This window comes from Micromys minutus (assembly GCF_963924665.1).
Source record: "Micromys minutus genome assembly, chromosome: 15".
Taxonomy (NCBI): Eukaryota; Metazoa; Chordata; class Mammalia; order Rodentia; family Muridae; genus Micromys; species Micromys minutus.
In genome coordinates this window covers 587997-614020 of record NC_137984.1, presented here as the reverse complement: position 1 = coordinate 614020, position 26024 = coordinate 587997, and the positions used below count along the sequence as shown (strand labels likewise).

Sequence of the window (26024 nt, the reverse complement as noted above, 5' to 3'; positions counted from 1 at the left end):
CTACTATTAATTCTGAAGTAAAGACAGCATATTGAGCATGTAATGAATATATAAGCTGCTTTAGATGAAAAACATATACCTACAGTATATCGTTTTGCTGTTTTTTCTTTTTTTTCTTCAGTGAAATGATGAGACAAGTGTGTTGTTTGTGCAGTAGATCTAGTTTTAAACTTTGGTCTTTCAGCCCTTCAGCTCCAGCTCTTGTCTAGACTGTGGCAATTATTAATTAGACCTTTTCTTTGTCCTTGTAAATAGCCCTCTAAAAATCATTCTTTTTCTTCTTTACTGTGATCTAGCGAGTCTTAGAAACACAGATCTAACCAGTATCCCTAAGCCACATGTCCAGAAATACTGAGCCTGGCCTGCATGAGAGTTGATTATTATTCACCTTTCTTTTCTTTTCTTTTCTTTTCTTTTCTTTTCTTTTCTTTTCTTTTCTTTTCTTTTCTTTTCTTTCTTTTCTTTTCTTTTCTTTCTTTCTTTCTTTCTTTCTTTCTTTCTTTCTTTCTTTCTTTATTTCTTTCCTTCCTTCCTTCCTTCCTTCCTTCCTTCCTTCCTTCCTTTCTTCCTTCCTTCCTTCCTTTCTTTCTTTCTTTCTTTGCTGTTGTTCTCTAGTTTTTCTGTTAATACCAGAACCCTCTCCTACTTCATACTGTCCTCAAAGTTTAGTTATCTCAATGTTTGTGTCTGGTGGCTTTTATTCTTCCTTTAAAGTATTACATTTTAACTGAGATCTTTTCAAATACTTATTTAAGTATAATACCTATTAGTCATGTATCCTGTTGCTAACTGTGCACCTGGTATATACATAATTCACATGCTGTAACTTTTCCCCCATATTTTTCTAGCCTTGTTGATGGCAAGCCTCAATAAGTTTAAATATCCTTTTAAACTGAAATATTTGCTATTGACTCGATGCAGTAAATTTGGATGTCACTTGCAAAAATATTACCAATCCCCAATATATAATTCTAGCATTCACAGATCTAAATCAGCTGTCTTTAAAATATCATATCTGTAAGAATTAATTCTCCATCTTACACTGTAATAGATATTTAAACATACAGGTTTGCTACACTGTACAAGCATGTGTTGGTTCATGTAGGTCACTCTGACTGAGAGAATGAACAGTGGAAATCTTTTACTGGGCCCTCTCTGCTATGGGACTGTGGCTTCTGCTGCCTCACAGTAGGTTTCTTTCCACTGATTTCCATAGAGATCCTCCACCACCTAGTATAGTACTACTGTTTCCCCCTATGCCAGTAGTTCTCAACCTTCCTAGTACTGAGACCCTGTAATAAGGTTCCTCATGTTATAACCTACCCCTAAAACTATTCCATTGCTACTTCATAACTATAATTTTCCTGGTTATAAATCACCATGTGAATATATATGTTTTCTAGTGGTCTTGGGTGGTCCCTGTGAAAGGGTCTTTGAACCCCAAAGGGGTCGTGACCGATGGGTTGAGCCATTATTAAGAGCATCTCCACCAAGGGCTTTGTGGGAATGAGTTTGATCATGTCCTCTGGTGTTATTCCTTACTGGAAGTCTCTTGTGGCACTTTCCCACTATTTTGTGGAAATATCATATGTAGCTTTTGTATTTGTTTTAAAAAAGCTAACAGGTACTCATTAAAAGTAAAATCTTTCTTTAATTGGGGCAGTCATCTTGTGGCCCTAGCCACGAAATACAAGTCATGTTTTTACAGGAAGTTTCCTCCAGATTTTCAACAGAATGAAAATTGACATAATTAAAGCAAAACCTCTTGTTCCTTTTAATTTTCACAAACTTAATTTATCAGTGCAGAGTCAGGTTGTCACTAAGGAGGGTCAGAAGGTGACACACAGAAGAGCCAGCTCTGTCTATCCCCGTTTTCTTTTTCTTTTTATTTTATTTTTTTATCAGATTCACGTCTTGCAAGCAGAAAACATAAATGAGAAAAATGTCCCTATTTAAAGAAAATAAAGAGCATATATGCATATACTCAGACAATACACATTCATGCATTCACACAAGATCATATACAAAAACTCAGACACACACCACACTCATTCACATACACATATACAAACACACACATGCAAAAGCACTCACACACAAAAATACAAACACACAACACTGGTTCACTAACACATACTCCTTATCTGTCTGTCTCTCTCTCTTCTCCACCAAAACAAAGCCAACACGTTCCATATCCAAAACAAGCAAAAAAATATGTACATAGACAAACCTAAGCCCTGACAGAACAAGCAGTTACCACTTTCAGAATACCTAGATCATATGCCTACATTTTATGGATACAGGTAGCCTCTGCCATATTCCCCTGTGCTGCTGTAAGCACTCTGGTCATTCTACGTAATCAGACACACATTTCAGCCACCTATGTGACTGACTATCTTGCATTTCTGTCTTCTGAGCTTTAACAAGCGATTTTCAGCGATCTTGTTTGTAAGTGTTAAGTGAAGTTAATGTTTACCGTATTATAGTAAATTAAATTCTAACATCTTATATGAGGTCCAAAGGATGGAAAGTTATTTTTTATAGTCAATTAGGTAGTATAAAGAGCCAACTAAATATTTGTAAATATTGAATGAAAGATCCACCTGCAGTGTCAGACAGGTAATACCAGATTTAATAAAACCACTTAGGATATTGTCTTTCTTTTAACAAATTTAATCTTTCTCTGAAGTGTTTGCTTTCTACATTTAGTAAAAGCTTAGAAATGGCATTATTACTTTAGCACAGTGGACAGGGCAGTAAGAGAACTAATCTCCTCTAGTAGATGAGCTTTTTAATACTAAGCGGCAAAGCAATCCTACTTCTCACTGATTTCTATTCATCTTTAGAAAATATTAGATGAATGACAGATGATATCTTTTATCTTTTAAGTCTTGTTCTTAGCTCTACAGAAATTCCATTTGTGCACACAAGTAAAAAGTTAGGAAAATTAGATTGGATGTCAGAGGCGCAAGCTGAAATAATAAGCACTGTGGGGAATGAGGCTCTGGAGTGGCATCTCCCTTCAATCACTCACTGTGACTCTGCAAAGTCAGCTGACCTAAGAGGGTCCCTGGTGTGAGGAGCTAAGATGTCTTTCCTATCTGGAATTAGGAAACTGGCCATTCTCTTTTCTTCATATCTAGTTCTGAAACTGAATTCTAAGAGGGAGAGAAAATGTTAACACTTTCTGTGAGCATTAATTTTACCTAACATCACATAAGGTCGGAGGAACTTGAGAGAACTTAATGTGTGTGGTTTACTTCCCTCCGCCCCTCAGTTCTGACTCATGGGGCACAAGAAGCTCAGGATTTGCAGTTTCTGTTTTTCTTTTAGTGACTTATTAACCTTTATTAGTCTTTTCATTTAAAATCAGGATCACCAGGCCAGGATGCAGAGAGAAAAAGGAAGTAGGCAAGAGTTTTTTTTTTTTTTTTTTTTTTTTTTTTTGTGTTCTCTCTGTCTCTATGTCTCTCTGTCTCTCCCTCTCTCCTTCCTTTTCCCTCCCCCTCCCCCTCTCCTTTTTAACTGACTCAAAGTGGTTTTAATAATCTGGGTTGTGGTCTTGGTTAGGATCAAGTGCATACATTTTGACAAAGCCTGTTCTGCTTTTGAATGTACTGGTTGTGTGATAGGAAGAGGGAGGAATTTGAGAAGATCTGATTTCTCAAAAGTGCCATGACATTCCACAGGAAGAGTGGACTGATTGCAAAGACTCCCTGGAGAAATACCTTGGCTCTTATAGAGACCCTGCCCTTTCTTAAGTTGAAGACTGTAGAAATTGTTTAAACAGATGCAGAGAGGCCATCTGTCCTGGGACTTTAGAGGGACTGCATTCCTATGCAGGGTGGAGAATTATGCCCTGTGTCAGGAGAAACTTTGCAGCTTTTCATGAGTTAAATTCCTTTAATTAAAGGAGCTAATGTGAAACCCTATATTTTATTAGAGTGGACTTCATAAAGAAAGGGATATACAGATATATTTTTATGCTTTCTCTCAGCCCTCTATGTAGATACTTGACAATTGCTATTGATCTCTCTCTCTCTCTCTCTCTCTCTCTCTCTCTCTTTCTCTCTCTCTCTCTCTCTCTCTCTCTCTCTCTCTCTCTCTCTCTCTCTGTATGTTTGCTTTGAACTCAGAAATCACGCCTGAGTATCATTGCCTTGCCCAGTTTCAGGGATACATAGGTGGCTTACATACAGCTGCATTCTGAAGAGGCACTTCTAGTAGAGTAATCAATGCATTTTACTGCAGAGGAAATATAGGCTTGGAGATACTCAAACAAACCGGGTTAAAAAATATTAATTACACAAGGAGATGATAAATGAATGAGACACATCATTGCTATCCTGACTATTTCATGCTTGGAAGTGACATCTCCTAAGGGCTGCCCAAATTCCTGGTGCAGGCATGGACAGTGGACAGCTGAGTCTCAGCTGCTGAAAACAATCCCAGCCTCCTCCTCTTTTGCCAAAGAAACAAGGAGTGGAGGGCAGGCAACCAAGGCCAGCAACTTACTTAAAAGTTCCTGGGTTTGAGAAGTCAGTGGCTTCTGGGCCAAGTGGAATCCCTTCATTACTCAGTGGGAGAATTTGGAGTTTGAGATTAACTTTTCCAGAGAGAACTCTTGAAACTGGCCTCCTTTGTGCAAAAATACATCTTTCTTCAGAGATTTTTCCCCCATCTTTCTTCAGAGATTTTTTTCCCCCCCAGATTTGCTGGAAGGACAGTGGTGTCTGTCCTTGAGTCTGCAGTTTTGCCTTGCTTTCTCCTGGCTTGCCAGTTGGCTTTCTCCTGCAGTTTGATCTTAATGCTTTCCTTTGAAGTGCTTATTTCCAGCCATTTGAGGAGAGTTTGGAAGTGTTGACTAGGCTTGGACTTGGACCCAGGATTGGGGACTTACAACTAAAATGACCCTGAGTGAGTTGAGTTGTTTTTAATCTTAGTTTCTTAACAAGTCAAATTGGAATCTGAGACAATACATCTTGTGCATGTATATGTCAAAGCATGCACCTGCTTGTTATGGCCAGAGGCTCTCTAGTGTCCTCGAACCCTTGCAAAGTCACCTTGTCTTCACCTTGTCTTTTTACATAGAATCCCTCACTGCCTGCAACAAGCCCACAGACCCTCTTATCCTTTTCCCCTAGTGTTGAAATTACAAGCCTGTGCTTGGTTGTTTTTTACATAATGTCTGGGGACTGGACACGCATCATTATGAGTGTGCAGCAAAGCCGGTTACTGATGGAGTTATCCCCCTAGCTCGAACCTTCTTAGTATTAAAAATTAACTTCATTGCTTTTTATAAAGTGTTTAGAACAGGGTCCAACACACAACAGCTACCTTGTGTTATCCTGTGGCTGCTGTTGCTCCTGGGGCTGTTGGCATCTATACTACAGAAACATCTCCCTCAGTGACCTCTTCTGGAACCTTCCATCCCTCCATTACTGCTCTTAAAATGTCTCAAAAGTGTCCTTTAATGGAGGCAGGCGACTCCCGTGTAATGCCTACCACTCTCTTTGCAGGGGAGTAAATAAACTTAGAAGGTCCTAATGGAAATGAGCACCAAAGATGAATGGATGAGCTAATTTGCAATCAACTAACTGCAGTTAACAGGGAGAGCACTAATAAATAGCATATGTCATGTTCTGTCATTTTTCAGGCTGCTTAGGAATTCTTATGGATTTGAGTAATTATGCACAGAAAGGAGAAAATAGCTTCACTTAGTGATTATGAATTTGTATTTAGAAGTTCCAGTAGCATCGACTGGGAAATTACTGTATTTATTTAGGTCATTAACGAAATGGTTGGCAAATGCATATTTCTAAGGAAGCGGTGGGTTTCCCAAATATCAGCTGCAAACAGCCAGGATATATGATATGGGGGAGGCTTAAAGGAAATTCAAGGCAAAATATTAGCACTTAATCTCTTTGCCTGGTGAGACTATATGTGCACTTTTAAATGAAAAGACCCCTGTTGTTTATTTAGTGCTTTCTATATGTGCGAAATCCTTCGCATCTTTTAAAAATAGCTGTTGGCTTTACACTTCATTTGTATTCTGACCAAATATTTTCATTAATCTCCTTTGAGATCCAGAGAGCTGTTCTGGGCTTTGTTTGCGAATTCTAATGCATTTAAAGATTGTAATTATAAAACTACATTCCAAGTGTCACATATTGTAATTTGCTGTTGCTTATATTTGCTTGGAGCAGCCAATACATGGAGACTGGAGTTGACCAAATATCTGAGTATAAGTCTTCTCAATTTAGGGGGCCAAACTTTTAAAATCTCCTTTCTTGAAGAATACAATATTTTTCTTTTTTTTTTTTTTTTTTTTTTTTTGTTAATGTGCAAAGTGATGGGTTGTATAATGACATTGTCATGTATATGTCATATGGTGGTGTGTATATATGTGTGTGTGATATTGGTGTGTGTATGTGTCTGTGGGTGGGGTGTATGTATGTATGTTGTATGTGTGTGTGTGTGGTGTGTATATGTTCTGTGTGAGTGGTGTGTGTATGTTTGTGTGTTGTGTATGTGTGTGGTGTGTATATGTTGTGTATATTATGTGTATGTGTGTGTTGTGTGTGTATGTGATTTATATGTGTGATATGTGTGTATGTAAATATATGTGTCTTATATGTGTGTGTTTGGTTGTATGTGTATGGTGTATGTGTATGGTGTATGTGTGTGTGATGTATGTGAGTGTATATGTGTGTTTATGTGTGTGCATGGTGTATGTATATGTATTTGTGTATGTTGCATGTGTATATGTTTTTTGTGTGTATGTGTGTGAGTGTGTGCTTGCGCATGTGCATGTGGTGCCTTTTGAACCTTTACTTTGCTCTCTTTGTTCCCCTCTTTTGTTTTTCCCCATTCTGCTTCTCCACAAGTGTGCTTTTTCTAATAAGATAAAATTTATTTCCACAAATTGAAGTAAATTGCACCTTCACTAAACCAATGTATCATCTAAATAAAAGTCTTATTTTCTACAGAAATACAGGAATTCCGTTTAGCATCTTTAAAAAGTTATGTATATTTGTGGAGTACAGTGTAACAATTTGAATATAATCTATAGTAATCAAATTAGCGAAACCATCATTCCCTTCTATTTAAATACTATGTGTGTGTGTATGTGTATGCATGTGTGTGTGGTGGTAATCCTGTGAACTCATGCAGAGCACACTGGGGCTCAGTTCTCTCTCTGTTTGAGTCCCTGTTTTCTGACTTTTTCCATCTTTTCTTTTGACCACAAAGGCTCATTAATGTACATTCTACTTCCATGAAATCAACAAATTTAGCTTCTACATGTGAATGAGAATATGTAGGTAGGTTATTTTTTTGGGGGGGGTCTCCTTCCATTTTATGTACTGTCTGTCCATTTTGTTCATTCTGTGTTCTTGCAAATAATGAGATTTGAGGGTTTTTTGTTTTTGTTTTATTTATTTATTTATTTTTATTTTTATTTTTTGTGGCTAAATCAAGTTTTGACTTCTCCAAGCAACATTGAAACTTGAAAAAAGTGTGCTGTGCTGGATAGGTAACTGAGTTCTTTGTGGCTCCCATCTGCTTTTCTTTGGAGGCTGTTGTCATGGCTGTGGTTACAAATAAACCTCTGACTGGAAAGCAAGTTTTGCCATGGAAGGCCTACCCTCAGCCAAGTGAATGATTGACAGGAAGTTATCTTGTCTATCTGCAAGTCCCTTTCCCTGTGATGTCTCCACCTGTGTTTGATAGCACTATAATGTTTTATTCACTGTTTCACACAAGTCTTACCTCCCACTTGGAGGAGGTGTAACGAACAGCATTGAGTTGTGTTTGGTGGCCATTCTCAGAGCCTCTAGTGCAGAGCTGCATCCTGTCACAGTGGCCAGGCTGGGGTATGTGGCCACTTGACCAATCTTCAACTTTTAATGACCTTTGGTGTTTATTAGAAACATAACCATGCTAGGACCAGGATCTTCAGCAAAAATGCATTTTTTTATCTGTTTCAAAGGATGCTAAGGGTACCTGCAAGACAAACCTTCATAGAAAACACAGTCAATTCCTTAGGGTTATTCAAGAGGGAGAAGGTGATTGGTAAACTACCAACAATGGGTGATGCTTATTATTGGGGTACAATTTCTTGTGGATATGGCTATAGCAACAATTGGTATATTGAATTTTATTCTAGAATTGGTGGTCTTCTATGAATAGTCCATGAAACCTATTGAATAACAATCACAATGCATCCATCAAGAGGCAGAAGGTGGTGGAGCCCTGAGTTCAAGACTAGCCTGGTCTACATAGTGAGTTCTAGGACAGCCTGTGCTACACAGAGATATCCTGTCTTGAAAATCAAACAAACAAAGAATTGCAGTGCCTCTTACCTGCATTCTGTGCACCTGTAGGAAGTTGAGTTATACATCTTCATACAATTTGTGGATTATCATGAGCAAACCATTACTGCTTTGTTATTTAGAGTGAATGTCTCAGAATTCCACTATGTATTCTATTCTATCTGAGCCTCTCACAGGAGTCTCCACCCCTTTTCTTCACCCCTTTTAGGACTTTCAAGCTTAATCTTTAGCTTCACACAGCATCTCTTCTGTTCTTTTAACTCTGGGTCTCTGTCACTAACATTTGATAGTCTGTTAGATCTTCTTCAGATTAATTTTAAATATTTTAACCCACATACAAACATATTTATTTGGAATATCAGTTATTTTCTTGTCTGGGATCATGAATTTATTCTTCTGTGTATCATCTGAATTAGGGAAAACAACCCATGGTAATACCCAAACTATCAGATAAAATTAATCAGAACATTGAGAGTTAAGAGGAGGGGTTAGAGAGAGATTTGACATTCAGTGGAATTTTCTGAAGCCCCTATGTGTTCAAGATGTGAATCCTTCAACTGAGTGTATTTTCTTTTAATTTAAACTATTTCTAGGAGCTTATAGTCTACTGATATCTGGTCATTAGTGAGTGCTATAAGCAAGCAATGCATATAGTCACAGTTGTGACTGAAGTATCTCATGTGGACATATGTGCATGTGTGCAGAAGAAGCAGCAGCAGAAATGCTGTAGATAAATCTAACTCACTTTAACCCTCTTTCAGGCTGCAGTCTGACTCTACCTACATATAAAGCCTCAAAAGGAACCACAGAATAGAGGTGTAATGCTGTTAGATATCAGAATATCTGGAAGCTATACGTAAAACCATTCTTGGTTTTGATAGTTTTGTTTTTTAGTCCATGTACAGTGCTGTTTTTCTTATCCAGACCAGTTTATCATAAATGTGAAACATTTCTCCTCACAAGCCTTTTCTCTGTTTCCCAATATGCTAAACAGCTACCTGGTAGGTTTGGTGGGCAAAAAGGGATGCTCATATGTTCGTGATTCCTATGATACTTTCTTCTTTTTGTTTCTGCATGAGATTAAAGATCAATAACTGTAACTCTTGCCTCCATATGCTCCCATCAGTTAGCAAGTAATTACCGTGTCCCACGTGGTTTCTAACACCTGCCTTGTCTTCACCAGTTGCTAATGTTTAGCATTTGTCTCCCCTATGACTTATCTATTATAGAAAGAAACCTCACCTTGTCATAAGCCCAGAATTGGAGGAAATCTCCACAAGCTGGTTTGCTGTCATTGCTCTTCAACTTTATAGGTAGTCCTATTGTCTTTGGGTGTTGCTGAAACTTGTATTGTAATTTAGGGAGTTGGTTGTCCTAACTTTTATTGGTAGAATTCAAGAGAGAATGCATGCCAATATTTATATAGGGTATATTTGTAGGGGTGAAATTGATAAATTAGAACTCACTAACTGCTAGTGGTCCCCTTATTGTTACCTCAATCTCAGCCATTCCTTCTGCAAATGATAGGTATATGCCCCTTGTTTTTTGTCACAAGGTTTCTTCATATGAATAGTAAAGATAAAGCCTGAGACATAAATTAACATTTTTTAGAAAATGTAATTATGTGTCCAGATGTCCTTAAAAGTAGCACACTAAAATAATATATATTATTTTGTTTGTCTTTATTATTTGAAATTTCTGAAATGTGTGCTCTGGCTTGGGGTAAGAAATGAGGCATGAAAGCTCTCATTCGGCACAGGGACGCTAGACTTCAAATGCCACCTCCACACCATCTCTGCCTTTCATCTATTATTCAAATCTTATTTCCTGGCTTTTCCTCTTATAAAGAAAATTAGAAAGGAGGAAAAAAAAAAAGCAAAAATCCCCAGTACTATATCCCACTCTGAAGAAAGATATTTGCTTTTTTTTTCCCAGTAAACCTCTCAATATGACAGATTTTAGAACTGGTTGTAATGCTTTAGAATTATTTTCAGAGAGAAAATTAATTAAGTAGATTACATTGTACCAGTTATTACACTTGGTGATATGATGTTTCAGGTCTCTTGCTCCTGTTTTTCGAGGATCTACAAGACACGACAGCATAAGACAGTTAACTCCTTTCTGTTTGTTATGCTTCATTTCACAGATCTTTTCAGAACCAACAATTTTCCGAGCACGCAAAATGCTATTATAGCTCTTCCTCATACAGATTTTTTTGTAAGTTTTTTGGTACATAACTTAAGGTCATTTAAAAAACTTAATTATGCCTCATTTCAAGGCAGAGTCAAAGTTTTTTTTTTTTTTTTTTTTTGAGTTCCACCAGGGAGCAGACAGTGGTGACTTTGACTCTTGTCTCTACTCTTCACTGGAGATTTTCATCTCTTATCCAAGTCTTGAATGAAAGGCATAACTGTAAACTCAGATCTTCTATTCTCTTTCTCCAAATTACTAGTTTTTTTTTTTTTTTACATTACAAGTTCACATATATGTAAAGCAATCATGGGAATGCCTGCCGATGTTTCCTAACCCAAACCCTAACTTCACAGTAACTTCAGTCTTCAAGTGTGCTTAGCTTCTAAAGTTACAGGATATATGGAGAGTTCTCAAATATTGAATGTAGAGTTCCTAAGTATTTGGTGAAAGTAGAGAGGGGAACTCAAGTTGAATTGCCTTCACACATCATAGAAACCAGAAAGAGGATAACCCAGGCAGACCAGAATCTTGGCATGGCTTAAGTTAACTCAAACCATACTTACTGCTGTCCTACTTGACTCTCTCCATTACAATGGGATCTCCTCTCACGTCCAGTCTGTAGCTGTGCTTTGCTGCTTGGGGTATTTTTATTTTATGGGTCAGTCCCACCAAATTTTAACCATATCCTTTTTTCTGAAAGATGACTACAAGGAGGAAGTTATTATGACCCATACCTCTTCTGTGAGACACTTGTCTCTAGGTCTGGCAGAAAGCCAGACTGTCTTCAGTGATGCATACAGTGAGTTAATGGCTTTAATAGCACCAGCTAGTGTATTGACTGTAATTGACATTCAATTTTATTGTTATAATGTCAGAAAATGGCAGAGAAAGCCATAACTCTTCCCTGTTAAGGATATGTTTAAAGGAACATAGAGGACTTGTTGAGTGAGTAAGAACAGTTGCTGCTCAATTAGGAAGACCTGAGTTCAGATCTCTAGCATCTGTATAAAAAGCTGTCTTGGCCCTGCATTCTCTTGTAATACCAGCACTTGGTGAGCACATTCACTGGGATTTGCTTATGGTCAGTCTAGTCCAGTCTCAGGACAGACACTGACTCAAAGAGATTAGACAGATTGAGATGTTAGACAGAGGATGTCCTCCCATGGCTACTCTGTATGCTGGGGTATGTGCATCTTCCTACCCAGGTGTATATGCACCACACACACACATACACACACATATGTATGTACACACATGCATATACATACACACATGTACATATGTGTATATATGCACATATGCACACATATACCACACACACAAACCCACAGTCACATGTATACCACCCATAAAAACAGAAATACACACACACACACACACACACACACACAAAACCATAAAAGAACCTGCTTTAAGCAACATGGAAAATGCAGATAGGATTGTATATCTTTCATATAAATCAATAGTAAGGTATTTTGATAGCAAAAGGGTTCCATTTTAATGAAAAATTTGGAAAGCAATGCTTTTGCATTTGTTTGAGATGCACATCAACTAGTTTGCCTCAATTAGTTTCGGATACTGGTTTCATTAATTTTTAGAGTCTTATGTGAACTGTTAATGTTAAGGTATGAGTGAGCATATTTTAGATAGCTCCTCCAGTCTGATCTGAAAATTGAAATTCTAAACAGGCTCTAATATCTCTTCTGGAAGCCTGGATCATGGAATTTTGTTTTCCATGGCTTCAGCCTCTCAGAGTGCCCCTTAATCATAAAAAATGATCCATCACCCATGCCTGAGTGGGGTCAGGAGCAACTGTAGAGATAAGCCAGAACTAGTCAACACACTGTGGGTAAAGTGAAACCCAACAGTAATTCCCCGTGAGAAACAAAGCAAAGATTGGCTTAAGTCTAAGCTTGGGTGGTTTCAAGTTTTACCAGAATGTAAAAATGGCTTCAGTTGGGATTTTTATTTTTTACTACATTTATTCTCAATTACTTTGTTCAGTGGTTTCCTTAAGATTGTGTATCTAAGTGCAAAGGATGGGATTTTGCTGGAATAGTTAAAAGGAAAAGACACTGTTGCTAAAGAGATGGCTGTTTGGTTAAGAGCTATAGTTGCTCTTGTAGAGGATCCAGGTTCCATTCCCAGCACTCACATTGCAGCTCACAACACTGTAATTCTGGTTCCAGAGAACTGGACACCCTCATACAAGCACAAGAAACACCAATTTACTCAGTCCCTCCAAAACCAACAAACCAACATAAACAAATAAATCAAAATCCAAACCAAACAAAAACAAGAATATTTCTTATTCTGCAGTCTCTGTGACAGTAGAAAAGAGTGTTAGAACAAAGTTACATTATTAAAAAGAAAGTTTTATTTATTTATTTTTTTAAGACTCCCAAAGTCTGTGAAAGTCCACTGCTAGGTAAAGAGCTACAGGCTAAAAGTCACTGCTGAGAGAGGGCTCTCCCCTGGAGGGTGAAGTTCTGATTGGTTATGTAATATCAAATGGTCAGCCCTGAGGCTGCAATGGAAGCAAACTCAGCAGCCTGCATGTATGTGTATATGTCAGAATAATAAGATAAGAGGCTGTCAATCTGAGAGTGGGAGGTATGTGAGGGACTGGAGAGAGGAAAGGGAAGGCTTGAGGGGTAGTGATATAATCATATTCTAATAGAAGTATTCTAAAAATTAAATAAAATCCCATAGCTTGTTGTGTCTTTTGTGGGAGAGGTCAAAGGTGAAGCTAGCAGGACAGTGCTAGCTAACAAAACTTTTACCTTAGCCTACCCTATGTAAAATTACTATCCAGAGACTTCTCAACCTGTGGATGTGTCCTGTCCACAATACCAGAGAATAAGCAACCAAAGAAGTGAATGGTTCATTTGAACTTCATTGGAGGAGATCTGTTCTGTCATGCAAGTGGGGGTGTTGCAGCAAGGACATGGGGCAGCTGGTCCTATTTTATCTGTAGCCAGAAAGTATGGAGTTGGATGCCAGTTCTTAGACATTGTTCTCTTTTTACTCAGGCTCTGACTGCATTTCACAGAATAATGTGGTTGTCCTTTAAGGTGGGTCTTCCCACCTCAACTAGTCCAGAAAGTCCTCCACTGACTTTCCCAGCGGTATGTCTTTTAGGTGGTTTGGCATCTTGGAAGTTGAACATTAATCATCCCACCAAACAAGGATGCCCTCCTGCTTTTGTCATCAGAGGGAGTGACTTCAACAAGTGTGAGGCAAAGTCTTTACAGGATAACAGGCATTATCTGGCCAGTGTCACGGGTACAGTGGGATTGGGTGCTTACTGGCATGATCAGCTTCTACTGTCTGGATTCATAAACTTTGTTCTATCTTCCCCCCTCCTCATTCCCTCCCTCCCTCCATATCTCTCTTCCATCCTTCCTTCCATTCTTCCTGCCATCCTTCCTTCCTTCCATCCTTCCTTTCATCCTTCCATCCTTCCTTCCTTCCTTCCTTCCTTCCTTCCTTCCTTCCTTCCTTCCTTCCTTCCTTCCTTCCTTTTCCTTAAAGATTTATTAATTTTTATTTTCTGTGTGTGGGTGTATGTATGTATGTATGTATGTATGTATGTATGTATGTATGTATGTATATCATGTGTATGCTTGGTGATGAAGGAAGCTAGAAGAAGGGTTCAGATCTCCTGAATCTGTGGTTACGGAAAGCTGTGAGACAACACTTGGGTACTAGGAATTGAACCCAGGTGCAGGCCTGTGCTTTGATCTGCTTCTGCCTCTCTTCTCTGCATATTTCTGTGTTATCGTGCCTGAGTTTTATTCATTTACTTTTTTGTGATAAAGTATGTTTTATTAGTACATTCCTTTTATCTCCACCTAGCCCCTTTTGTTATTTGGAGGAAGAATCTCATATAGTCCAGACTGACCTCAAACTCACTACATAGTCAAATCTTGGTGACCTTTGGATCCTCCTGCCTCCACTGCCAAATGCTGAGATTAGAAGTTTGCATTGCTACAATTTAATAAAACCCTTTACCTCTCTGAAGTTATTTCTAAAGGCATGTAATTATAGACTTCTAGGGTAATCAATATTTCAGTAGTATGCATGTCTACATATATATGCAAGGTCATGCTATAAAATTGCTTCTCTGGTTCTACTGGCCTTAAACCTTTATGGTAGTGGGTATTTTATTTCTCTTTGTCTTTCACCACCCTCAGTGTTGGACTTGTGACAAATGGGTTGGTTTTAGATTCCATCTCTAAATCAAACTCCCTGATATTGCCCACTACCACCCATTTATGTGAAAATAAGCTTTTAGCCAGGCTAAATTTTAGTAGTAGTTTTAAGATTATTTCATATGAGAGAGATTTCATATGGGCCAGTGAACTTCAGCCTATGGCCCACATGGTCTGCCGCCTGCTGTAGGAAATGTGTTCTTCCACTGCAGTCTTGTAATGCTAGTTTTTTCATGTTTGACCACTTTCTTACAAGAATTGTGTTGTTGGAACAGAAGTTAAAGGAAACCTGAAGTGTTTCCAAACTGCTTTTGCATAGATAGGTATTTGTCACTCCTGAATTAAGGCATACTTTTTGTTTGAGAACGCGTGTGGTAAGCCTTCAGGGAAACTGCTTTTGAGAAATCTCTCTGTTGTCTTTCTGGGCTAGTTAAGTTGAAAAATGTTTTTATTTTTTTTAATTTAAGATTAAGCTGTTAATTATTTGGGCAGGATCAAAACTAAATAGCTAAATATTGTAAACTAAATATTGGGCCAGGGAGATAGTAAGTGTGTACTTTATAGAAGGTTATTCGGTATGAGTACCGTTACATGTGAGGATTTTGACTAATCTTTACACACTTTGTTTGGTGATTATAATTGTTGATATTAATGGGGAGCAATGTGAAGCTCAGAAAATGGAAATAGCAAAGCTGTGCATGTCCTTAACCACACGCTATGCTGCGGACAGACAAGGTCTCTTCCATCACCTAAGTGCATGCCAGGTCCTTAAAATTCCTCATCTTATTAATTGAGCTCTAGTGCATTTGAATGCTATTGCCCTGAAGAGGTGTGTAATTGAGATTCTTACTCCATTCTGGTTAATTTGGTCTTATTGTAGGATGGTTATGCAGTGAAAGTATAGACTTTGCTTTGAATCCTAGACAATTTAAATAAGAAGTCTTACCAACTACCTAATATTGGGTTATACATATTAAACATGTATTTTCAGTTAGAGGTGGAACTCCAAGAAGGAACAATTTCATAATCAGTGGGTGTGTTGGAAATGACTTCTTTTTTCATCAATAGGAGTTACTCCTACCTATCCATAAATGATAGCTCTTAATTCAGAGGAACCCTGCTAGGGTCTCCTTTCCTATGCAAGGAGTTAGGCTGAGACAATATTTTCACATACAAATTAATTGCAAGAAGCACAAAGACTATTCGGAGTCTGGATTGATTTTTTTTTTTTTTTTTTTAAAGAGACTCATTTATAAATTTTCCAAGTTTTATCCACTAAGCTCCTAGTGGCACTAAATTAGAATGACAGAGGATTCATTCACTCTTACGTAAAGGCAAAACTTCTTCATGTGTACTTGAATATTTCTCATGGGTGTGTATTTTAATTTTTGGACGTGTATTGAGGAACACATGTTGCTTGTAGCTGACACAGACACACACTATCTGGGCATTGACCATGTCTGTCAATTCTCATTTTCTACCTTCAATATTCCCAGAAGGGTAGAGTTAACAGGAAACAGAAATCTATTTAGACATTCCAGCATTTTTCAGAGGAACGTTATCTGAAAGCCATTTCTCTACTTTTTCACAATATCATCTTGTTCTAGGAATAAAGATCTGTTCTGATCAACTAGAACATCAGTCAAGAGTAACAAGTCATTTTATTTTTAGTTCTTCAGAATCATTTTGGTGAGGTGTATGGGCTCCTTTGAGCATTTTGATTTCATACCAGTGAGTTTATATTATAATTATTTTTTAATATTTAATTTTTATTTTTTTAATTAGGTGTTTTCGTGTGCATGTATTCACATGAGCATAGCTGCTCATGGAAGCCCAAGGCATTGGATTCCTTGGGAGCTGGAGTTGTAGGCATTTAGAACTCTCCCCATCCCCTGACCTTGCTGTGTTCTTTCTGGTTGTTGTAACACTATATGACCTTAATCACCAACCCACCTCTCTAGCCCCTTAAATTTGTGATTTCTAATTTAAAAAAATTCAAAAGGATTTGTTCACAGATTGTTTCATTTAACACTGTGAGGTCTAAATTTGTATGCTGTATTAATTTCTTTTGAAAATGAAGGAAAAAGCATCATGTGATGTAGATTGTCACCTAAGTGAAGAAATCTGTATATTATTGATTCGTTCATAACTAGTGAAGGTTGATTTAACATTTCTCTAAGAATTATCATACAGTTATATTAAGGATACTTACCGTATTTCCAGCATATATTTCATGACCTTGCATATGCTCTTTTAGAGGAATATAGTTTTCTCCCACGCTCAAATCTAGCAATGTTTTCCATGTTTACAGATAAATGGAGCTTACTCCATGAATGCAGTAAGGTACATAGATGATAACTCTGTTTGTCTCCTGAATTTATACTTGGTCAGGAAGTGATAAATAGAGGAGGGCCCTGGAAGGAACAGTGGTGAAGATTCTGCTATGATATTTTTCAAAGCCTCCTTACCCTTCACAGATTGTGCAGAGCAAGCTGCATAGACCTTAATGACTTTATCTTTTTATTTATTTTTCTGGCTCAAACTTAAAATTAATCAGATCCTGGGAATTATTAAAAAGCTCTTACTTCAGGGAAGAGAATGTAGCTTAGTTAGTATAGTACTTAGCATGGACTCTTTCCAGGGTTTTATCTCTAAGGCCACAGACACTGGATTTATTGACAGGCCTGTACTTCCTGAACTGGGCAAGTAGAGGCAAAAAGATTCAGAGGTCAAGGTCATGCTAAGTTATGTCTTGAGTTTATGGGCAGCCTGTTTCAAAACTCCAGCAAAGTGGACCAATAAAACAGCAACAAAAAGAAAATCAAATGAAAATATAAAACCAAAAAAAAAAAAAAAAATAGAGTTTGGCTTTAGAGAAGGTTTGAGTTTTATAAAAGTGTCTTTGCATCTATCACCTTCCTTCCTTCCTTCATTCCTTCCTCCCTTCCTCCCTTCCTCTCTTCCTCCCTCCCTCCCTCCCTTCATCTCCCTCCCTCCCTCCCTCCCTCCCTCCCTTCCTTCCTTCCTTCTTTCCTTCCTTTCTCTGTATGTATTTATCTATCCAGATATTTATTAATAATTTGTTTATCTATATATCTATTAACCACCTATCATCTATATCTATCATCTGTTTATTGATCTATTTGTATCTATCAATTATCTTTCATATATTATCATCTATTAACTATCACCTATCTATTTATCATCTATCTATTTATCATATAACAATCAATTAATCTATCTAGCAGTATCATCTGTCTGTCTGTTTACTTGTTGAGAGAGAGGGAAAGAGAGAATAAAAATTTGGGAAAGTTGACTTTGTTCTTTCATGTGGCTTTCTGAATTGAACTCAGGTTGTCAGGCTTAGTGGCAAGTATCCTCATATTTTCAGTTGTCTCATTGGCCTCAAAAGAGTTTTAGCAAAAATAATATTTCCCCCAAATTTCCAGAAAGGATCACTACACAGTGGGAATTCTCTGGCACAGGCCTTAGAGGTTTATGACTTTTCAGCATGTATCTTCATGTAAATTAGGACCTATGCACTTAGTTACCTGACAAAAAGAATATATTATGCCTAATTGTTGATATCATGGTAGGTTCCATATAAAGAGGTTGTTAATAAATGATTGTCAAGGAACCTGTAGATAATTTTTGCTCTGGATTTCAAATTCTCTACATCGCCACAATCTTAGAACTTTAATGAGTCCACAGACTCTTTACTGTGGGAGTCACTGGCAAAGGTTTCTAGAGAGCTGTACTTTGACAATTCCATTTTAAGATAGAATAAATAAGAACCTTACTATTTAGCTGTGGCTGGACTTGAACTCACCAAGCTAGCCTTGAATTTACAGATAGCCACCTCCCTCTGCCTCTTAATTTCTAGTATTAAAGATGTGTGCCATCACATACATGCTCAGTATTTTTCTCTTAAATACTGTATTTCAGGAATGTGCATTTGGAGGATCACATACCATAGAAACCTATACTTCTAAAATCACCAATAGGGTTATAGTATGGTATAATTTGCTCCAGATGTATGGTAGGGCTAGGACTGGGGATGAAACCTGATGGTAGAGCCCTTCTTGCATATATAAGACCCAACTTGTTCCCTGCCCTGCCCCCACCAAAATTCCAGTTGAACAGGATGAGAGGTGTCCAGTGTGCTGTGTTATAAGCTGAAAGCGTGCTCCTGCCCCAGTTTAGCTTATTCTTTTTTGTACTCCCGTGGCTGCTAGATTTATAATTTTCTGTGTTCTTCTGGATAAAATTTTAGGGGTTTCAATACAACTGTAGATTGAACTGTCTGATTTCCTTCTATGGTGTCAGAAACTGTTCATGTTGTTTCTGCCTGACTATTCCATACACTTTATAGCTATTATTCAGACATGTTTTGGGGCCCTGACAATACCATGTTTCTTTATGAGTGTGTTACTTTTCTGTTTGCAATCTCAGTTTTCATGCACTGCTTTTCTTCTCTTCTCAGCAAGAAGCAAGGCTCAGGAAAGGCTTCATCAAGTATTTCAGTTGGAATAGAAGAGGAGGTCATTGTTGGGTTGGGCATCTAGAAAGATATACTGTGTTTCTTTGCTTGGTGCATCTTCCTTTCTTTAGATGTGCTTTAGTGATTATAATCTTTTTTTTTTTTTTGGTTTCTTTAGAATTTTGTTTATCTTGTTATCACCTATATCACACACATTATTTTGTTTCAACCTAGAGTTTTTGTTATTTACATTATTATTATTATTATTTATTGTTATTATTATTATCTCTTGTTTCCCACACTTTGTTGTCACTTCATTAGTTCCTAATACTTTTGAGTTAGAAATTCCCTTTACAAAACTGGTTGTAAGAATGTGCTAGAGAAGGTTTATAAATGTGCTTTCCATGTGTTAAGTAGGTTTGTGGTATCTCTTATATTAGAACTTATTGTAAAGTGGAAACTGAAGATTTGTCTTCAAGGATTTTTCTCATCATGCAAATCAAGCTAATCAGATTCAATGATTTCACGATCCATCTGACACACTGCTAATAACCTCACCAGGTTGATGATGACATGTACCATCAACACACTTCTATAGCTCTTCTTCCTGTTACTGTTAATCAGAATGTTGATCTAAAATTACCATGTCTACGAAGGGCAACAATTACAGCTATTTGTCTCCCAATTGACTCAATATCCACTGGTAGTTTAAATTTATATACAGAGGGGACCATACCTGTGTAAAGTGTAATGGGGGCCCTGTAGACATACATAATAAAGACACCTTTATTCTTGTTTATTTGCTTTTTGGTGCACATGGGTGCATGTGTGCCTGTGGGAGTGCACATGTGTGTGTGTGTATTATTCAAGACAAAGTTTCTTTCTGTAGCCTTTTAGACCAGGCTTGCTTTGAACTCAAGAGATTTGCCTGCCTCTGCTTCTCAAGTACCTCTCAATTAATTAAAGGTGTGCACCACCACTACCAAGCTCATGGACATCTTTTAAATCAAAGGATGGATAAGGCTAAAACATGAACTTCATGGTTTTGAACTTTCATTCCAAGGAAAGTTTTCTCGCTTTCTATCACCCTTCCAATAACACTGGCAACAGTGTTTAGATTAGAGATTTATAAGCCAAAGGAAAGCTTCATCATATATATTTTTTTAAAAGTAATTCAAAACTTCAGCTTTCCTTCTGGGGCTCTGACAAGTTGAGTATACTGAGGTTTCTATTTCTATTGAATTTCTAAAGGGAGTAGAGATCAAAAGAGGTGCCATTGACAATTAAGGCCACAAATGTCACGCTAGGTGCATATTCCCATCTAGTTCTTGCTGCTCAGTGCTTTTCTTTCTCACATAGACAAAGGGTGTGCAGACCATCACCATGTTCCTTGTTTCTCTTTCTAGGTGGCTGTACTTTTGATGATGGTCCAGGGGCCTGCGACTACCACCAGGATTTATATGATGACTTTGAGTGGGTCCATGTCAGTGCGCAAGAACCCCATTACCTGCCCCCCGAAATGCCTCAAGGTAAGACACATTTTCAGGAGTATTTCAGAAAAATAAAGCAAGATTTTTTTTCACTTTATATGTAACAATAGGGATTTGTTATGTTAAACTTATTTACTGGTCTGTTTGGTCACATGTAAAAATCTTAAAATTTTCGTTACCTCTCCCTTAACAATATTCTTTGAGATTTCTTAACACAACTTTATGTACTTTGAAAAAATTATGTAACTTTGTAAACATTTGGTTTTTCTTCTTTTGCCCTTAATAAGAAGTCAAAATGATCAAGTAAAACTAGAAAACAAGAAAAAGAAAAAAAAACATGAATAAAAAATATAGAAAAATATATTAACCATGAGATTTATTCATTTTGATATCTTTGATCATGTCTCACAGATGTGATTTACTTAGACTTTAGGCAAGCACTAGTCTATCAGGAGATAAATGGTCTCAGTCTCCCACAGAACATGAGTGAGACAGTTCTTCTGTAGAGAGAAACCTAGGAGACAACATTATCAAGCAGAAATGCTTTCTGAGTAAATTCTGTAGAAATAGCGCAGAGATCTGTTTCTTATTGACCTAGGTCTTGGTGTAGGTATTGACTTTTGATTTTATAAGATAGTACATTTTCTGATAGCTTAAAATAGATCATGGATTTTTTTTGTAATTTGTGAAAAGTACAACAAGATAGCATATCAGTATATACATTCCACTTAATATATTACGAGACTAGTGTTTTGTTTTGTTTTTTAGTTCTACATATATGAATTTGGATCTAACTCTAAGTTATGTGTTTAGTAATAACTTGTATAATTATAAGAATCAGAAACATATACACAAAATTTGAACCATAGTACCTAGGAGAACAAGTATTGTTTAGATAGAAGCAAATGATTATATATAGAATTATGTTTGTATAAAAAATAATATTCTTTCTTTATGCTTTAAATAATATAGTTGAGGTTAATATTCTATAAATAATTTCTTTTGGAGCATACATTTAGTGTTTTATTATAATTACATAAAGATAGATAAAATAGATTTTTCTACAAATTCAGCATGTCCCTCATAATTGGCCTTGAGTTTTAGACATCACCGTTGGAAGTGCAAATGTCAATTATGGTGATTGATTAAGAAATCTTGCTAGTTAACATGATTCATAAGCACAAAAGGAGAAGACATTGATGGTGATCAGTGGAATATGACAAGCTCTCAACAAATAAATAAAACCTAAATGATTGATATTCAGATGAGGATGTAAATGAATTCAGTGAGTATGTTTTATGAAATGTTTTTTCGTGGTTCTATTCTAAGGTACAAGCTGGGAGTAAGCCTTCTATTTATTCTGAATTGTAGTCTTCCCTGTTCGAGTAGGAAAATAGTAACTCTGTACATTTTTCACTTCAGAATTCTCAGTGGTAAATTTAGACTTAATTTTTCATGTAATATTAAAAAGGTGGGCTGGTATGCACACATTTTGACGGTTTATCATCAGAGAATAATCAGAAAGATGTTGATTTATGGAAATCTTGCCATTACTAATTGCTATTGATGGTGGGTAATGAGAGCTAAAGAGAATGTTTAAACGACCTTGTTGGTTCACCTTTTGCACAATTACTTAATCATCGGTTACAGTAAAGGATGCTATGCACAGAAATTGAAAGTATTAGATATTCAGCCATATCCTCCAATTAATAACACATTAAGTAATTAATCATGCAAAGAAGGGAAAAGGTCACGGGCATGTTATTTTTATCTATCTATCTATCTATCTATCTATCTATCTATCTATCTATTTATTTATTTATTTATTTATTGTAGAATATAATTATGTTTAATCTAAGGAGAAGTGAAATACCCATGTGTATTTCTGTTTTACTCACCTGTTTTATATGCATGTGAATGTGTAAGTGGGTTCATGTGTACATGTGTTTTTGTGCATGTGGGGACAAGAGGACAAAGTTGGACTGTTCTTAGGAATTTTTCATCTTAAATAGCCTGGAACTTGCTGCATTGGTTTATCTGGCTGGTCAACGTGGACCCCCCCCCCCCCTGCATCCTCCGTCCTGTCTCACCCTTTTCATTTTAGATTATAAGTTCTCAAGCTTTGGTGTGAGATCAAGGAGGAAGGGTCTCATACCTAAAAGCTGAATACTTTACTAACTGAGGTATCTCCTCTAGTGCTGTTTTTTTTTTTTTTTAACAAGTCATTTTTCTACAACTTATTTTCTAATATTCAAGAGCCTCCTGAGCATTAATATGCTCATATATTGCCAAAGAGGACATGATCAGACTTACTAGACTACCATGATTTGTCCTGGCGACTTGGCTCACCTGTTAAGAGCACTTGTTCTATTAGAAGACCAGGGTTTCCTCCTCAGCACCCGTAGCTCAGAACTTTTTATCACTCCAGATCCAGGGTATTTGATGCCCTCTTTTGACCTCTGTGGGAACCAGGCATACACATGCTACATACACATATATGTATTGCAACACTCGTATACATAAAATAAATATATTTTAAAGTTTTCAAATGACCCATCTTTGTTCATACAAATAAGTAGGCCTGCTTACTTAATTTACTGAAAAAACATAAATAGAAACAAAACCATGCCTTCTGTCATAGGAAGTCTGTCTTTCTGAAGCGGATATGGTATAGAGCCGTCCATAGTACTTGGGCATTGTTAATAATTGACTTTTTATTGGCCATTAGAGGGTTAAAAAACTCAGAAATTATCAATAAACCATTTTGGATACTAAGGAAAGAATATAGAAAATAAGAAAATAATGTCTCGTGACAAATATGTACTGGTAGTAACAGCTTGCCACATTCTAGAGCAGTTCTTAGCTTGTTAGATGACAGTAATTATGGCAAGAAGGATATTAAATGTTTGAGAAACGCTTCATGATTGAGCCCTTCAGCAAAGTCAAATGAAAATAGGAGAAGCTATTCATCAATGGGATGGAAAGTAAAGGTATAATAATGTCAGCTGCACCATGGGTGACACCAGGTGTTGCTGAGAAGAGTTGGGAACAAGAAGAAGCATCTCAAGATATGTAGACTCGAAATCTGCATAGCCCCTCTACAGCCCAATGGGCAGCTAATCCATTTTTGGATATAAGCCCAGAAATCCAGAGCCACGTGTTCATTCAATGAATATACACAGGTGTATGGTATCAGTGTTCTTAATAGTTCCAAGATGAAATAGGTGTCATGCCACAATGTGAATGAGTTGACTCATGCTGGAAGCAGCAATATTGATTGGAAACCATCATCAGGGAGTGAAATCAGGCACAGAGAGTTTTATCTGATGTCCATACATTTCACAAATAGGCACATCGATTGCTGAGTTAGAAGTCTGTTAGTGTGCATACTCATAGGTGAACATGGCAAGAAGGCATGAAGGTGATTCCCAGATGCTGGATACCCCAGTTAGTGACCTGAGTACCATTGGAGCTATTGGTTGAGAAACTACTGAGTTGTAATGGGGAGTTGTTTGTTTTCCTGTTTGTAACTTAGAAATTAGCAAAAAGTGACAAGGACATGAGGCATCCTGTTGAGAAGTTAGAATGTTGTAGGTTAGCAAAAAAAAAAAAAAAAAAAAAAAATTCCAGAAGACCTCAAATGGGACAGAATCTTTATTTTCTTCCTCCCTTGATCCCATAAGCTCAACTTTGGGCTCCAGTCAGTGTATTTATTTATTTATTTATTTATTTTTATTTCTGTTTTTTGTCCAGTTCACCAAATCCTCCCCTATTTTTACTGTATCTACATATCATCTGAAGGGTGAGGAGCTTCCTGACCGGCATGGAACTCAAAATGCTTACTGTGAAGGCAAAATTACTCAAGTTCCCAGTGCCTACATAAAAATTTGTGCATGGCTTTGTGTGCCTGTTAACTCTAGAACTGAGGATGGAGACAGGCAGACCCTGGGAAGTCTCTGGCCTATTAGCCCAGCTGACACCATGAGTTTCATGTTCATTGCAGTAGAGTGGAACATAAAAGAAGATAACTCTGTATTTCTTCCTATGGTTTCTGCTTAGGCCAACACTACCCCTCAATACACTGTATGAGAACATCTCTCATTAAATAAAAAGGAGAATTTGTTCATAATTTGAGGGAAAAAATCTTTATATAGAAAGGAATTGGATAAAAATTATTTTGTGTCTTAAACATTGTAATGAGGGATTTTTTGATGTTTAATTATTTATAATTTATTCTTTTTGAAGTTAATACATGTATACAGTAAAATATGTTCATAGCCACCTTCATTTTCCCCTTTACATTCCCAAAGATTCACTTTGTAGCTCCATGTAAACTGCATGCCCTCTTATTTTCAATAAAAAAAAAACTCAGTAAGTGTTAATACTGCTATTAAAATGTGCAATAGTATGGGACCATAGACTAGAGCATGGGTAACCAATCAGTGGTCAAGGATTACCCATCTTTCAACAGTTATCGATAGATCCATAATGAGGGATTTTTTTTTATAGTACAGAATAGAGTTTATTCAGGTCATAGGAGAGTTAAGAAGGTGGTAGAGGCAGAGAGAGAGAGAGAGAGAGAGAGAGAGAGAGAGAGAGAGAGAGAGAGAGAGAGAGAGTGTAGAGGAGTAGAGGCCGGCCATGAGCACGTGGAGGGAGAGGGGGGAAGGGAAGGGAAGAGGAGGGGTAGGCATGGGAGAGCAAGGCTGCAAGAGCAAGAGCATAATGAGGGATTTTTAATGTGAATAGAAGATTGTAATTATTCAGTTAGCTTTGCCCTACTAAGGGACATCATTGAATTTTGATATGTTCAAATGTTAGTTATTATTAGGAGAGAATTTCCACATTCTCCACCTTGTTGATGTCAGTTTTCCACGAAGAAACCTGTTACATATAGGTGAATGCAGATGGTGGACGGGGCTAGACATTGTTCTTTGATCTCACACATTTTTATGTCTGTGATCTTGATCCTCAAATATTCTTTTATGCTTTTGACCCCATGAAACAAATTCATTTCCTCATTTGGCTATCTGTTCTGTTCTAGATGTGAGGGTAAGGAAGGAGGCTGACATATCATTACATTTGTCTTTCACTGAAATGGTAACTGATTTTTCTTTTGAAGACGTGTTTCTCTGAAGTGATTAATTGAATTTTACTTTAGTGTCACTGGAGTATCTATTTGACAGCATTTAAAATTATGACTACATTAGATTCCACCTTAAACTTTCTTTTTTTCTACTGCTAGTACTATAAATCACTGCATGGATTTTTAAATTTAAATTGTACATACTTTATAAAAAATAATAAAAGCTCC

At 37.1% G+C, this 26024-nt stretch overlaps 1 protein-coding gene across 5 annotated transcripts in view; it reads left to right on the top strand.

Annotated features, from left to right (window-relative positions):
- The window catches only part of PTPRK (protein tyrosine phosphatase receptor type K), a gene marked incomplete at both ends in the record, with an annotated part of 530533 nt that overhangs the window by 109845 nt on the left and 394664 nt on the right, over positions 1–26024 (top strand). For all 5 annotated transcript variants that reach the window (XM_080929566.1, XM_080929568.1, XM_080929564.1 and 2 more), the window contains one exon: positions 20627–20749. In XM_080929566.1, the coding sequence (XP_080785692.1) occupies positions 20627–20749 (123 nt within the window). The remainder of the gene's footprint in view (positions 1–20626; positions 20750–26024) is intronic.